The sequence below is a fragment of the Bos indicus genome, chromosome 29 (assembly GCF_029378745.1).
Source record: "Bos indicus isolate NIAB-ARS_2022 breed Sahiwal x Tharparkar chromosome 29, NIAB-ARS_B.indTharparkar_mat_pri_1.0, whole genome shotgun sequence".
NCBI classification, from domain to species: Eukaryota; Metazoa; Chordata; class Mammalia; order Artiodactyla; family Bovidae; genus Bos; species Bos indicus.
Genome location: NC_091788.1, coordinates 30,028,457 through 30,044,367, shown reverse-complemented (window position 1 = coordinate 30,044,367; position 15,911 = coordinate 30,028,457). Strand labels below are relative to the sequence as shown.

At 46.2% G+C, this 15,911-nt stretch overlaps 2 protein-coding genes across 3 annotated transcripts in view; one reads left to right on the top strand and one right to left on the bottom strand.

The window, feature by feature from the left end:
• FAM118B (family with sequence similarity 118 member B) overlaps positions 1–5,311 on the bottom strand; it is a 48,561-nt gene extending 43,250 nt beyond the window's left edge. For both annotated transcript variants that reach the window (XM_070782725.1, XM_070782726.1), the window contains exon 1: positions 5,230–5,311. The gene's annotated coding sequence lies outside the window, so the exon portion shown is untranslated. The remainder of the gene's footprint in view (positions 1–5,229) is intronic.
• A 79-nt stretch (positions 5,312–5,390) lies between these two features.
• Positions 5,391–14,783, top strand: RPUSD4 (RNA pseudouridine synthase D4). The gene is made up of 7 exons (XM_019955241.2): positions 5,391–5,612; positions 5,987–6,152; positions 7,360–7,561; positions 11,734–11,827; positions 11,905–12,049; positions 13,283–13,380; positions 14,084–14,783. The coding sequence occupies exons 1-7, from the start codon at positions 5,424–5,426 to the stop codon at positions 14,321–14,323; spliced, it is 1,134 nt and encodes a 377-aa protein (XP_019810800.2). The 5' UTR covers positions 5,391–5,423; the 3' UTR covers positions 14,324–14,783.
• Positions 14,784–15,911: the final 1,128 nt, after the last annotated feature.

Genomic DNA, 15,911 nt, shown 5'->3' with positions numbered 1-15,911 from the left:
TGTTTACAGATGAAACGATTATTTCTGGGATCTGATTCAAAACCATCTGGGAGTTAACGGTGGGATGGAGAACAAGTCTCGCCTGGGTGTTGGTTGGCTCCAGAAGCTAGTGATGGGTACATGAGGTTTATTAGTTCTTTTCTATCATGCAAATGTTTGAAAATTTCTATGATTAAGAAAGAATGCATGATTTTTTTTTAAAGGCAAGAAAAACCATGATATTAACAGTATTTGGAAAACAGAAATATGAATGATTTTCCCTCCTCTACTTTTTTATTTTCAATTTTCTATAATACTTTTATAATGGAAAACATAAAATAAGCTACTTAAAGAAATTCCTTATTTTCTCAGAAGAGCCAGAGCAAGTCAACCCGTAATCTAATGAGGTTAAAGTATCATGACAAACGCATTTCCCACCTCTTAATCAGTTAACCACCCATTCATACACTTTAAAATGGGCCACTTTCTGAAGACAAGTATGGTCTTTTTTTTTTTTTTAAATATTTATTATCTATTTGGCTGTGCTAAGTCTTATTTGAAGCATGTGGGATCTTCGATCTTCATGGCAACAAGCAGGATCTTTAGCTGAAGCATGTGGGATCTAGTTCCCCAACCAGGGCCAGAACCCCAGCCCCCCGCATCAGGAGCACAGAGTCTTAGCCACTGGACCACCAGGGAAGTCCCCAAATATGGTCTTTAAACGGGCCAAGAGCACAAAGGCACATGAACGCAGAACAGATTACACACAGATTTAGCAAAAATAACGACAGTCACCCAGACTGATGGCAGTGATCACCTGGTACTGTGGTATACATGTCGAATTATAATGCTGTACAACTGAAACTTACATAACAATAATAGTAAAGAGAATGTAAACCCCCAAAACAGATATGGTCAAGTAAAAATGGGCGATGATTCAAGGGATAATATATAACATGCTTTGGTTTAAAAACAGAACAAAACTAACTAGTGATACCATTACTCTTGAGAGTTAGGCAGAGTTTGGGACGAAGATCTCGAACGTGTAAGGCTGCCCTTCGCATGGACCTTAGCACAGGGAGCTTCTCCTCGCCTGTGTATGGCCAGCTGGGGACAGGACAGCCACAGCTCCAGGGACAGCTGTCTTATTCTTCAGTGAAACAACAGTAATTTCCACATGTCACAGTATGAAAATAAAGTTTGGGAAGTAGTGGCTTAAGCTCGAACTATCCCGATCATTGCTTAAAAGCTGAATAAACGTGCAACAAGGGGCGACGGTATATCGTAATCTCTTTTTGAAATGTGTTGGCACAGAAAAAAGCACACACCCGTGTTATAGGTCAATACCATTGTTTCCGTTCTTTTTTTTTTTTTTTCCCATCTGCACTCCCTCCCACACCCCACCCATGAAATCTGAAGGTGTATTCCAGCAGCGTTCAATGAAGCAAACCTCTGAACACAAATGCTAGCTCAGCAGCGTAAGGTTAAACTGTGGGAACAGGAGCAAAACCCTGAATCCCTGTGCCAATGCTAAACGTATTCAAGGTAAGTCTGACATAAATTCCACTTGATAAGAAAGAGACATACTTAAGTGTCAGTGGACGGAAAGTCTTCATAGAGTAGAAGCTTAGAGCTAATAAGGATCTTCTTTTATTATTATTTAAATTTTTTATTGCACCTCATGGCATGTAGGATCTTAGTTCCCTGACCAGGGATCAAACCTGCACCCCTGCACTTAAGTGTGGAGTCTTAACCACTGGACCACCTGGGAACTCTGAAAAGACAATAAACTGAAGCCCAAATTACTCACTTAAGTTCACAAGCAGCTGAACTGGGGCCAGTCCCCAGCTGCCAACATCTGCACTTCCCAGGACACCTCCAGAGACCTCTTGTTAATTGCCTCTTTGAATCTCTCTAAAACCATAAAACAATCTCCAAGTACTTCCTGCTTTGCAGGGAAACGGAATCGATGGTTAATCTGCAACTAGCAAACCAATGTTCAAGGAACCAGAAGTTAACCTCATGCCACTAATTAACCTTAAATTTGTGATATTTAAACACAATTTCCTTTATTAGTCAGTTCCTGTTTATATTTATGAATTAAAAAGGAGGCTTTGTCATTCTTGCACAGGATAGAAAATATTTTTAAAAGCAAACTATCATGGTCTTCTTTATATAGTTATGGCGGGGGCACATATGATAAGTATATCAAGATCTATGTCTAGAAGCTATGTTTGTACTCTGCGAGAATGAAGACATCACTAATAAAATTCCCTTCCTTGTACTAAGAAAACAGTCCAGACAAAAGAGGCCCCAACCAAAAAGAGAATATGAGATTGGTGGAGAAGCTGAAAAATGAGCTACCAAGACAGGATCAACTGAATGAGGAAGAGGAAAAAGACAATATGTACCTCTACATAAATTCTTTTTAATATAAATTTATTTATTTTAATTGGAGGCTAATTACTTTACAATATTGTATTGGTTTTGCCATACATCAACATGAATCCGCCACAGGTGTATACATGCTCCCCATCCTGAACACCCCCCACCTCCCTCCCCATACCATCCCTCTGGGTCATCCCAGTGCACCAGCCCTAAGCTTCCTGTATCCTGCATCGAACCTGGACTGGCAATTCATTTCACATATGGTATTATACATGTTTCAATGCCATTCTCCCAAATCATCCCACCCTCTCCCTCTCCCACAGAGTCCAAAAGACTGTTCCATACATCTGTGCCTCTTTTGCTGTCTCACACACAGAGTTATCATTACCATCTTTCTAAATTCCATATATATGAGTTAGTATACTGTATTGGTGTTTTTCTTTCTGGCTTACTTCACTCTGTATAATAGGCTCCAGTTTCATCCACCTCATTAGAACTGATTCAAATGTATTCTTTTTAGTGGCCGAGTAATACTCCATTGTGTATATGTACCACAGCTTTCTTATCCATTAGTCTGCTAATGGACATCTAGGTTGCTTCCATGTCCTGGCTATTATAAACAGTGCTGAGATGAACATTGGGGTCTGCATAAATTCTTGTGTATTGAGAGCAACTTTATTTCAATAACCAGCAAGTGCCTAGACTTAAACGTTAAGGAAACAGAAAGTTTTGTATCCATATTGGCTAAAGCTGTACTGTGATATCAAGCAAAAAAACTCTTCAAATTTCTCTCACAAAGTTTCAACAAGAAAAATCTAAAAGTTCCTTCTCCAAGAAAAAAAAAAGGGGGGGGGGGGACCAGTGTTGTTATTCCTAGGCACTACAGTGTATGCCTTGGGTTAAGGTGAAACCCAAGAACACAAGGTCTGCGTCACTGGCAATGATATCTGAGTAGGTTCTTCATTTTGTTTCCTGGCACAAAGAAAATCCTGCAGGAACAGGGGTCACTTTTTAAACACTATTAAGGACAGGTTAAGGCAGAAATACGTTCCCCGGCCCGGACGAAACCATAAAAGTCCTTCACCTAAAACAGGCTTGTAATTAACATGAGGACACAAACTTAAGTTCTGATGTCCAAATTTTAGAGTCCCTGGAAAGGAGGCTTCAAAGTACCTACTTAACATATAATATGGGACTGTTTACTGAAATTAGAAACTGGGTCTGGGGCATTATCAGCAAAAGGTGGCAATTCTCAACTTCTATACATCTGTGTCTTTCCTGTGAATCTGCGGAGGAAAAACGGTAGGAGAGACAGAGGCTGTTTCCCCAGTATCCCTTGAAATTCTTCACATTTATAACCATCACCTCTCATTACAGAAACACAGACAGGCTTTCTTTCCCCCTCTTTACAAATACATCTACTCCTTCCTCCACTCTTTAGATAAAAAAATGGACAGAAATCAGATGATTCAAAATGTTCAGACACACCTAATACGAGCCTACAATGCACCTCACCCAGTCCAGGGATATTTGTAGGTTCACTCTGCACCAGATGGGGGGAATTAAAAAAAAAAAATGAATGAATGAATCCATAAGGCACTCACTGTTCAACAGCAGCTGCCAACTGATACATCTTGACCTGCACAACTCAAAATCAATTTAAACTCAAAGGACAGTATGGCGTAGGGAAGAAGACCACTGAACCAAGCACAGCCTTACTATTGCTCACCTAGTTTGCAGCATCCTAGCTGATTCCCCTGCTCTCAAAGCCCCCTCCTTTTCAGTGTGTCCTGCATTCAACTGTCAGATTCGTTTCTACCTTTCAAGGAGTCTCCCTCCTGCTCGAGAAGCTTCACAGACTCCTTAGATCACAGACTCACATCTAGATCAAACTCTTCTTCAGGTTAAAGTCTTCTACAGGCTAGCTCCACTTACCTGTTCAACTCTGTTTCATGCCAATCCGTTTTAGAGGGGTAGGACACAAGCCTAGTTCCACTAACTCGTCTGGCAACCTTCATGCTCAGCAGTCACTGTTTCCTCTAACGTCAGCGCAGACCCATTCGCTTTCTGACATTCCTTTAGGGCTCGGGCACCATCCTTAACAAATGCCAGGTGTGTCCCAAGCTACTTTTATAGTGTTACTATCCCAACCAGACGTTCCTCTTCCCTGCCACCCCTTAGTGAAGTCAAACAGTCTTGACTTCGCTTAGTCGCAGACAGTTTGGGCATGGGGGTCCCCTTGTAAGAGAAGGGGAGGGTCTGGAGAGACTGCAAACGGCGGACGAGGAAATGAAGGAAGGAGAAAAGGGAAGGGAAGGTTCCTGCTCTGTACTTTGTCTTCTCTTTGGAAGACGTGGGGGGGGGGGGGGGCGGGGGGAGTTGAAGGAGGAGACTCCAAGAAATGAATTCTTGAAAGCGGCAGAAGAAACTCAAGGTGCTCGCTAGGAAGGAAATATAGGCCCCTGGATAACGGAAGGGGCTCCCATCACCCCTGGGAGAGAAGGACTAGTTACAACGTGAAACAAAGGTTGGGAGTCAGGAGGTGAGGGGTGGAGAGGTTTCACTGATCCCACATCTCCGAAGGTCGAGCCATAAGGAAAGGAGAAGGGACGCCACGCGTCCCTCGGGGCAAGAGGGACAGGGTGGGCGCCTCAAGACGGCTCTGGGGCGAGCATTCATGGGGCATCTCTTCTACCCGGCGCGGGGGCGGGGAGGTGGTTTTGAATGGGGTCGTCTCTCAAAGGGAGAAACGGTTTCCCAAGACAGGGAACTCCGAGAACGGAAACCCCGGGTCCGCAGAAACGTTAAAGCTTTGAGGCACCGGCATTCCGCAGTCCCAACCCGGCTTTCGCACACACTCACCGCGTCTCCTCCAAACGCCACCGCTCCAGCTGCAGCTACCGGCCGGCGCAGCCGCACTCAGCGCGCACCGCCCCCACGTGACGCGCCCCGGGCCCCGCCCCGCCCCACCCACGTGACTCGAAGGGCCCGCCCGCTGGCCCTTTTGTTGCTCTCCCCTGGGCGTGGCCTTGCCTCGCCCCTCCCTTCTCGGCAAGATGGTGGCGCCCGGCTGTAGCGTGCCGGGCCTCTGGGTCCGGGGCTTCGGGCAGTGTCTCGGGAGTCTCTTCACCCTCTTCTCAAAGCCACTTTGTTCCGCTGCTGCTGCTGCCTCTCAGCCCCTGGATGCTCAGCGATTAGCAGAGAGACTCCGGGCCCAGAAACAGCAACAAAAGACGAAGGAGCCGGTGAGTCCAGAAGGACCACAACTCCCAAGAGGCAGTGCGCTCACTGGGGGTGAGGGAGGGAGGTAGGCGGGTCCTCTGACACCTGTCAGGTAAATGTCGAGGGCTTGTGGTGGGAGAACTGGGAGAAAGCGAAGGGGACAGCTCAGCAGGGTGCAGGATCTTCCTGTGGGCTGGGTCTTTGGCTCCTGCCGACCCCGGCCTTAAGCCCTACTTGGGTACCAGTGGGACAGACACGCACCCCTGCTCTCAAATTATACTCGAGGAAGGCGCTCATCTAGTGCAGAGATACAGGCATTCCCTTCCCAAATTCTCACCCAGATTTAGTGAAAGACCTCCTCACCGGACATTGACCGTCTCTCCTTCTCTCCCCCTAGGCGCCCACAAACCCTGTTCAGCGGAGAGTGCGAGAACTAGTGCGGTTCACAGAGCAGCTGCAGCGCGTCCACCCCAACGTGCTGGCTAAGGCGCTGAGCCGGGGAATTGTCCATCAGGACAAGGAACTTGTGGTCATCAATAAGCCCTACGGTCTCCCTGTGCACGGTGAGGAGCACGTGGCGGGGAAGGGGGAGGGGCGCTGCTGCTTTCTGTTACAAGGAAGGGTAACTCTGACATTACTCCTGGGGCTTTCTGAAGCTTTGCTTTCAGAGTAATTAAACTTTTGTAAGGATACTGACCTATGTAAGGCATCAGAGAGGACACAGAGATAAAGAAGACGGTCCCCATCTTCCAAGCATCTGGCAGCCAGCAGTATGGAATTTGCTGTGTGCCAGCCTCCACCAGGGATTGCTATAGAGGACCAAGGCTGTGTAGTTCCTGTCTTCAAATTATTTTCCATCAAAATTGGGGAAAAGGGTATAACGTGTGTTGGTGTATAACTAGCAAAACCCCAGGGCACCTCGACCTTAATGGACACCCTGATGTTTTTATTTTCAGAGATAGCTAGAGTGAGTCAGGAAAGATTGACAGAAAAAATGCATTTGTGGAAGGGGTTTTGCTGGAGGAAAAGGCATGTGTTAGCTAGAAGTACAAACGCTTTGGGGGGGAGATACAGAGATGGTTGTACATGAAAACAGGGAATTAAGTTAGACATTGTCTAGTGCTTTGTATTTTTCTCTCTTGATCCTTCCATTAAGTTTCTTGCCTTTTCATTCCCCAAGAAATAATTATTATCCTGATATTTACATTTTGTAGATAAGAAAACTAAAAGTTGAAAAGGGTAAGTAATCTAAGGTCAGTGGCTAGTTAGGAGGCTCCATAGAGTGGAACCCAGGAATGCCCATCCTTTCAACTCCTCGGTAATGCCTCAGGAGGGCCTGATGGTCTTGCATTTCTCACTAGGGTTTACTTGGCAGATTCTCGAACCTGTGTTTATATAGTGAAATATCAGACCTCATTTTGGTTGCTAATTTTAGTTTGAGTACATAAGTACCTTTAAAAAATTGTTTATGTGTGAGGAGAAAGCCACATAACCTGGGATCTTGTTTCTTAAACTTTATTGTGCACATAAGTCACTTGGGCGTTTTGTTAAAATGCAGAGTTTGACTCATTATCTGGGTTGGGGGGGCCTGAGATTCCTTTCTAGCAGGTTCCCCGGGCATACCGACATGTTGCTAGTCCCTGGACCACACTTCAGTTTTACTGCCCTCAAGAGCATCTGCTGTTAATCCAATAATCTGCTTTTCCCAAGTCGAGGTCTTTGATGGGATCTTTCTCTGGCCACTCAGATCTCTGGCTCTTTCCTTCTCAGGTGGCCCTGGGGTCAAGCTCTGCATCAGTGATGTACTGCCCGTCCTGGCAAAGATACTCCATGGCCCCAAGGCAAAGCCGCTGCACCTGTGCCATCGGCTGGACAAGGAAACCACAGGTGTAATGGTGTTGGCTTGGGAAAAAGAAGTGGCGCATCAAGTCCAAGAGCTGTTTAGAACCCGTCAGGTGACAAAGAAGTACTGGTATGAAACCTGTCGCTAGCGGTCGAGGTGGTGTAGGGCCTCTTTCATTTCTTCAGCTCTTACATCAGGAATCCCTGGTGACAGAAGGCACTGTCTTAGGATCTCTGGACATATAAAAATTATAAGAAATAGATTTAGTGCTTAGACTATTAGAGTCTGATAGTATGCTGCTGCTGCTAAGTCGCCTCAGTCGTGTCTGACTCTGTTCGACCCCATAGACAGCAGCCCACCAGGCTCCCCTGTCCCTGGGATTCTCCAGGCAAGAACACTTGGGTAGGTTGCCATTTCCTTCTCCAATGCATGAAAGTGAAAAGTGAAAGTGAAGTCGCTAAGTCGTGCCCGACTCTTAGCGACCCCATGGACTGTAGCCAGCCAGGCTCCTCCATCCATGGGATTTTCCAGGCAAGAGTACCGGAGTGGAGTGGTTCCTAATTATGGCTGTACATAAAAATTATTAAAAACTAATTATGCAAGTAATATGATTTGATTGTTGTGGTAAAATGTCAGACAGCATGGATAAAGCAAAAAAAAAGTCCTGGAGAATTCACTCATTCTATTATTCTCGTTCCTTCTCTTGGGGTTGTTTGGTTTTTATTCCTGTGGAGCTTACTCATCCTATTTACATACATGTCTGATGCAGGTTCGATCCCTGAGTTGGGAAGATCCGCTGGAGGAGGGCGTAACAACCCACTCCAGTATTCTTGCCTGGGAAATCCCATGGACAGAGGAGCCTGGAGGGCTACAGTCCACGGGTTGCAAAGAGCAGGACACGATGGAGTGAGTGAGCACACTGATGTGTACACTGTGTGTGTGTGTGTGAGACATTGTACAGTGTACACTGTGCTTTTCCGACTTAACTCTTCGTCTGTAGGCTCTTTCCACGTTGATGCATGTAGATTTACCTCAGTTTGTATTTATTTGGCTGTGCTGGGTCTTAGTTGCGGTGTGCAGGATCTTAGATCTTTGCTGTGGCATGTGGAGTCTTCAGTTGCAGCTTAGGAACTCTGAATTGTGGCATGTGGGATCTAATTCCCTGACCAGGGATCGAACTCAGGCCCCCGCCATTAGACCACCAGAGAAGTCCCAATGTTAGGGGTTTTTTTAATATATATAATTTATTTATTTTTTAATTGAAGGATAATTGCTTTACAGAATTTTGTTGTTTTCTGTCAAACCTCAACATGAATCAGCCATAGGTATATGTATATCCCCTCCCTCCCATCTCCCTCCCCATCCCACCCCTCTAGGTTGATACAGAGCTCCTGTTTGAGTTTGCTGAGACATACAGCAAATTCCCATTGGCTATCTGTTTTACATATGGTAATGTCAGTTTCTATGTTACTCTCTCCATACATCTCACCCTCTCCTCCCCTCTCCGCATGTCCATAAATCTATTCTCTATGTCTCTTTCTCCATTGCTGTCCTGCAAATAAATGCTTCAGTACCATCTTCGAGTCCGTATATATGCGTTAGTGTGTGATATTTATCTTTCCCTTTCTGATTTACTTCACTCTGTATAATAGGCTCCAGGTTCATCCACCTCATTAGAACTGACTCAAATGCGTTCCTTTTTATAGCCGAGCAGCATTCCATTGTGTATATGTACCACAACTTCTTTATCCGCTCATCTGTCAATGGACATCTAGGTTGCTTCCGTGTTCTAGCTATTGTAAATAGTGCTGCAATGAACAGTGGGACATATGTGTCTTTTTCAATTTTGCCAACCTTAGTTTTTTAATAGAAGAAAGGTACATGAGCAAAAACGAAACCACTCCTATCCCCCATCTACTCTATTTCCTGTTCCTGAAGCAGTTACTGTTGCTAGTGTCTCGTGTAAACTTGTCGCATTATGTGGGACATGTGTAAGCAGATGATTGTGTGGCAGCGATTTTCGCATTGCTTTGCAATCTGCTCTTTTCACTTGGACAGTATATCTTGGAGGGCCTTTTGTGTTGCACAGTTAGAGCTGTCTCCTTTAAAATGGCTCTATTGTATGTATTCGTTGTGTGGATATGTCATAACTTCCTTATTGATGTTTAAGTAGTTTTCCATTTTTCAAAGCCTCTTGCAAAGAATATGTGAGTATATCCTTAGGACAGATGCCCAGAAATGGAATTGCTGGGTTGAAGGGTGCACACTTTATAAAATTTGAATGGTTACTACCCAAGTTGCTCTCCAAAATGATGCTGCTGCTGCCTCTATGTCACTTCAGTCATGTCCGACTCTGTGCGACCCCATAGACGGCAGCCCACCAGGCTCCCCCGTCCCTGGGATTCTCCAGGCAAGAACACTGGAGTCGGTTGCCATTTCCTTCTCCAATGCATGAAAGTGAAAAGTGAAAGTGAAGTCGCTCAGTCATGCCTGACTCTTAGTGACCCCATGGACTGCAGCCTACCAGGCTCCTCCATCCACGGGATCCAGGCAAGAGTACTGGAGTGGGTGCCTTTGCCTTCTCCACCAAAATGATGATGTCAGTTTTTATTCCCACTAGCCATGATGGTATCCACTTCCCATTATGCCTGACCAATTCACTTTTAAAAGGTTTGCCACTCTGATGGGTAAAAAATATATATATTTTATTTTCTGTTTCCCTGTTAACTAGTGATGTTGGCTGGTTTTGTGTGTGTGTGTGTGTGTGTGTTTACCGATGGTTTTAGTTTTCCTTTCTGTGAGCAGACTGTTTTCTTTTGCCTGTGTTCTATAAGGTTATTATTTTATTTTTGATTGGTGAGCATTCTTTTCATATTTTGGATGTTAGTCCTTTTTGTATTATAGATTTTGAAGTTGCTTTGCTATCTTGGGAACCTTAAAAAAAATCTGTATGCCTGAAACCCACCCACAGAGGTTCTGATTCATAAGTCTGGTGGGTGTGAGGTTTAGGTATCTGTGTCTTTAAAAAGCTCCACAAATGACTCTGATGAGGAATGAAGTTTTAAGAATCACCTCAGTGAGAGATGACAGATAATGGAGCAAGTTTAGCATGGTAGCTAAATGCTCAGAAAGATCTGTGTTCAGCTCTCACCTGTGTTATTTACCAGTGTGAGACTTTAGGTAAGTTATTGAACCCCTCTTACTAGATTTGGGATTCTTTGAGAGCAGGGATTTTTTTTTCCTTTCCTTTTTTTGTTGGGGCATGCAGTGTACACAGTGTGGCTTAGGGAATTTTCCCAACCCGGCTTTGAACCCATGCCCCCTGCAGTGGAAGCACAGAGTCTTAACCACTGGGTGGCCAGGGAAGGCTGGCCAGTAGGGATCTTTGTCTTATTCATCCATATAAAACCAGTGCCTACCTAAATCGGTGCCTGTTTACACTCAGTGAATATTTATTGGCTGAACGTTTTTGAGCAGGAGTGTTAGGTAATTAGGAAGGGTCATCTGGTGATTATAAATCAGTGTAAGTATGGTAGAATGCATCAGATAGCAGTCTAAACTGCTACCAACCTGCAGCTGGGTGTCCAGAGTGTGAGATGTCATATCTGAGAGGGCTTTTGACTCCTGGGCCAGCGATTCTGTGTTAGGCTGATTGACCTGGAGGAGGTGTAAATGTAAGGACAAATCAGAGTCTTCTACCTGTCTGCAGTGTGATGGACCTCCAACAAGAGAGGTTGGGAGTGAGTTACTGAACTGTGTTTGGGGTTCCTGTGACTTTTGGAACACATTTCCTCCCTGTTTCATTTACCTGGCAAATAGAGCAGGAGCAGTCCTATGAGTTTTTCATTCAGTTCATTTTATTTATTCATTTGTTTCCTATGCAACTTGAATTTACCATCTTTTATCCTTTAAAAAAGAAAGATATAAAAGATACAAAACTATATTATCCCCCTTTAAAATGAAACTGCCCATACTTACTTTTAAAGGCTGGATGAAAGACCATGTTACTAATATAATTGTTTTTGTTTGTTTTCCTGCTCTCTCCGCACCCCCCCCCCCCGCCCCGCCCTGCCCCAGTATTCTGCAATCAGCATATTTACTTTAGTAGCAGAAAAGATAGGTTTGTAAGAATAGTGATAGCTGTCAGGCTAAGCGCTATACCAAGAGATTTGGGACCTCTGACCCTCAGAACTCACTATAGTAGTGCAGAAAGTCCAGCATGAAACGTCTAAGTAGCCGAATAACCAAGGAGCAAATCCCTCATCTTCATGGCTCAGGCCAGGGTTTGTGTGTCCCCGCAGGGCCATCACCGTGCGCGTCCCGGTGCCTGAAGCAGGAGTTGTGGACATCCCCATCGTCGAGAAGGAGGCGCAGGGCCAGCAGCATCACCACAAGGTGGGTGGGTGAGCACTTCTGGAGGGACGGGTTTTCTGCTCGTCTTTGAAGTCACATCTCGATTTCTTTGGCTGCAGATGACGCTGTCCCCGAGCTACCGCATGGACGACGGGAAGATGGTGAGGGTGCGGAGCAGCCGGAACGCACAGCTGGCAGTGACTCAGTACCAGGTGCTGAGCAGCAGCCTGTCCGCCGCCCTCTTGGAGCTCCAGCCTATCACGGGTGAGGGCGCCGCTGTTCGGCAGCCGGCAGAGCTGCGGGGCTCCTCAGGGCTTCACGCAGGGCCTTGTGCTGGGCCCCGCCCTGCCTCTGAGCCCCCGGGATTATGGGCCGCTGAGGTTGTACCAGAGTGTGCTTCCGGTGCTGACCCAAGGCTGGGAGCTCCCATGAGGATGTGAAAAACAGTAGCATAAGAATATGAACAGTTTGCTTACGTTTATTTAAAAATTTGCAAACGGGTTCCTCAAAAAGATGTCTGTCCACCGCTGTTCATAGCGGCGCTATACACAGTAGCGAAAAGGTGAACACAACCCACATGTCCGTCAGCAGATGATTGGAAAGACACGGTGGTACTTCATGCATGAAATATTACCCAGCCATAGAAAGGAAGGAGGTTCTGACATGTGTTTCAGCTGGATCAAACCTTACAGACATTAGCTAAATTAAAGAAGCCCAGCACAAAAGGGCACACGCTGTATGATTCCACTTATGTGAGATACCTGGAGTCCTCAGGTTCCTAGAGACGGGTAGCAGAGTGGTGGCTACAGGGGCTGGAGGGAGGAGGGGGTGGGGAGTTACGGTTTTTGGGGACAGGGTTTCAGTTTAGGGCGAAAGGGTTCTGGAGATGGACAGTGGTGATGGTTGCAGAACAATGTGAATGTACTTAATGCCACTGAACTGAACGCTTAAAAAGGATGAAAATGGTAAACCTTGGGACTTCCCTGGTGGTCCAGTGGTTAGGACTTCGAGCTTCCACTGCGGGAGCACATATGCCATGCCTGGTTGGGGAACTTAGGTCCTGCATGCCGTGCTGTGCAGCCTTTAAAAGAAGAGAGAATTCCTAATGCACTACCTTCAAATTCTGTTTTTAAAGAAAGTCCAAATTTTATGTATATTTTGCCATAATATAAAAATAAATGTGCCAAGTAGTACTATTTAATGTTATATGATAAAGTTATTTTTTACAAAAGCAAAAAGCACGGCAGCGATAGACCTCAAGTTGATCGGAGTGGTTATGTGTGGTGCAAAGGGAACTGTGACGGGGAGGGGTACTTAGAGGCTTAACAGTATTATTTCCTAATAGCTTATCATTTGTTATATTATCCTTTACACTTCATTGTAGCTGGGGTTTTGCCAATTTTACTGTGCTTTGATTTAATATGATTAGAAGCAGATGCTGCCAGTAGTATCGTTTCTATGGCTACTCATAAGTCTCCTCCCTTTCTCTTTTTAAAGGAATAAAACATCAGCTTCGCGTTCACATGTCTTTTGGGTTGGATTGCCCAATCCTTGGTGATCACAAGTACTCAGACTGGAACAGGCTGGCCCCCCAGGTAATATCTTTTTGGCCCAAGATGCAACAGAATAAGGGAGAAAACTTATGCTTTCCCCTTGTTAAATCCCTAATGTCAGTTGCAGCAAAGGCGTGTTGATTATTTTCAGACACAGCGCCCTGCCAGCTGGGCTTCCCTGGTGGGTCAGCAGTAAAGAATCCACCTGCAGTGCAGGAGACATGGGGGTCGCGGGTTCAATCTGTGGTTCGTTAAGATCCCCTGGAGGAGGGCATGGCAACCCATTCCAGTATTCTTCCCTGGAGAATCCCATGGACAGAGAAGCCTGGCAGGCTACACTCCATGGGGTCACAAAGAGTCTGACACTACTAAGCAACTAAACAACAATAATCCTGCTAGCTCTTTAGGTTAGGGAGGAATTCAGAAGCAGACAGGAGACTTTCTGAAGGCTCAAAGCAGCCTTTCATGCTATTGCTAGAGTCTTGGTGGAAACTTGTTTTTCACTGTTACAGCTCATTCTCTTGGAAAGCCAGAGAACTGGCCAAAGAGAGCTTTCCCAATGTGGTGGGTTTTCTGTCACGTGGGTTCTGAACCCTTCCTAGAGACGGCCCTGAAGCAGGCTGTCCCTCACTGTGTCATCCAGTGGGGATCAGTGATGGGGCCCTGGAAGTGGAAGTCTTCTACCCCTGGCTGCTGGTCAGAGGCACCGCCAGCCCGGCTCTCACGAGCTCTTTCCTTTGTGCAGAAGCTGTCTGCCGGGATCCTGAAGAAGCTGGGGCTGCAGCAGTCCAAGGCCCGCCACCTCCCCCTGCACCTGCACGCCTGCCAGCTGACCCTGCCTGCCCTGCAGCCCCAGAAGGAAGAACTCACCTTGCTCTGCAGGCCTCCTCGCTACTTTGTTAACTCCCTGCGCCGTCTGGGCTTAAAGATGCCGAGTCGGGACCACAGTGCGGACGAGGAAGCCGCACAGCCAGGAGCCCAGTGAAGACGGTCGGGCAGTCTGCCCTGAATTCTTCACTTTGTTTAAGGGACTCTGCCGACTTCTCACCGGGGCCAGACTCCAAAAGAGCCAGGTGTGAAGAGTTGGAGAAACCGCTGCTTCGGGGCTTTTACTGGAGGCTAGCATCTGTTTCCCACCACTCTGGTCACACTCTGGGAAAGCCAGCAGGCAGCTTCCCTGCCTCCAAGGCAACAGGAGTCCAGGATCAGGAGAGCTAAAGCCCGAGATTGCTGATCAGGCATGGTTTTTACCCAGCAATGAAGCACTTGATCTATCAGGACGGTTCCTGTGGTTGGAGAGAACATGATGGTTATCTAGCTCAGAGAGGGATTCAGGAGCAGTTTCTGTCCTCATGGAGTCACAGGACTGCTCAGCAAAGCCTTTCTGCTTGATTTGTTCAGTCCCAGATTTTTAAAAATATTATTGGAGTTTGATCGCTTTACAATGCTGTGTTATTTTTTGCTGTACCACCAAGTGAATCAGCTCTATGTATACATACATCCCCTCCCTCTTGAGCCTCCCAGCCTCCCATCCCACCCCTCTAGGTCATCGCAGAGCACCAAGCTGAGCTCCCTGTGCTATACAACTGCCTTCCGCTAGCTGTCTACATTTTCCAGGTGGTAATGTACATATGTCAGTGCTACTTCCCAGTTCGTCCCACCCTCTCCTTCCCACCCCGTTTCTACATGTTCATGCTCTACATCTTCATCTCCATTCCTGCCGGGCAAATAGGTTCAGCTGTGCCGTTTTTCTAGATTCCATCTATATACATTAATACACGATGTTTGTTTTTCTGATTTCATTCTGTATGACAGTCTCTAGGTCCATCCACATCATTACAGATAACCCAGTTTCTTTCATTTTTATGTGTAATATTCCACTGCATATATGTACACATCTTTATCCATTCATCTGTTGATGGATCAGTCAAAGATTGTGTAGACAGTCATCACGAACAACAAGGCTTCTCGCCTGGCTCGGCCCAGGAGTCTTGCTGTGCATGTGATCATGGAGCCTGTGAGGGGTGTTCAGTGAGCAAGGAAGGCAGGTGTAAACAACGGGCAGTAACAAAAGCACGTGGAGCAGGCAGGGTGTTAGGCCGTGGTGGGAGCCGTGATGGGAGCGCCCATATACCTAAAGAGGGCAGCAGTTAGCTCCAGCTGAGTGTCACTCTGGGGGAACAGATTTCATAACGTTTTTCAGAGTGAGGAAACCCAGCCATTCATGTGAAATCTGCCAGCATCTCGCTAGCTAAGTCAGGATTTAGTTAGCTTGGGTAGGCTGCTGCTGCTGCTAAATCACTTTAGTCATGTCCGACTCTGTGCAACCCCATAGATGGCAGCCCACCAGGCTCCCCTGTCCCTGGGATTCTCCAGGCAAGAACACTGGAGTGGGTTGCCATTTCCTTCTCTAGTGCATGAAAGTGAAAAGTGAAAGGGAAGTTGTTCAGTCGTGTCTGACTCTTAGCGACCCCATGGACCGCAGCCTACCAGGCTCCTCCATCCATGGGATTTTCCAGGCAAGAGTACTGGAGTGGGGTGCCATTGCCTTCTCTGTTGGATAGGCTAGCAGA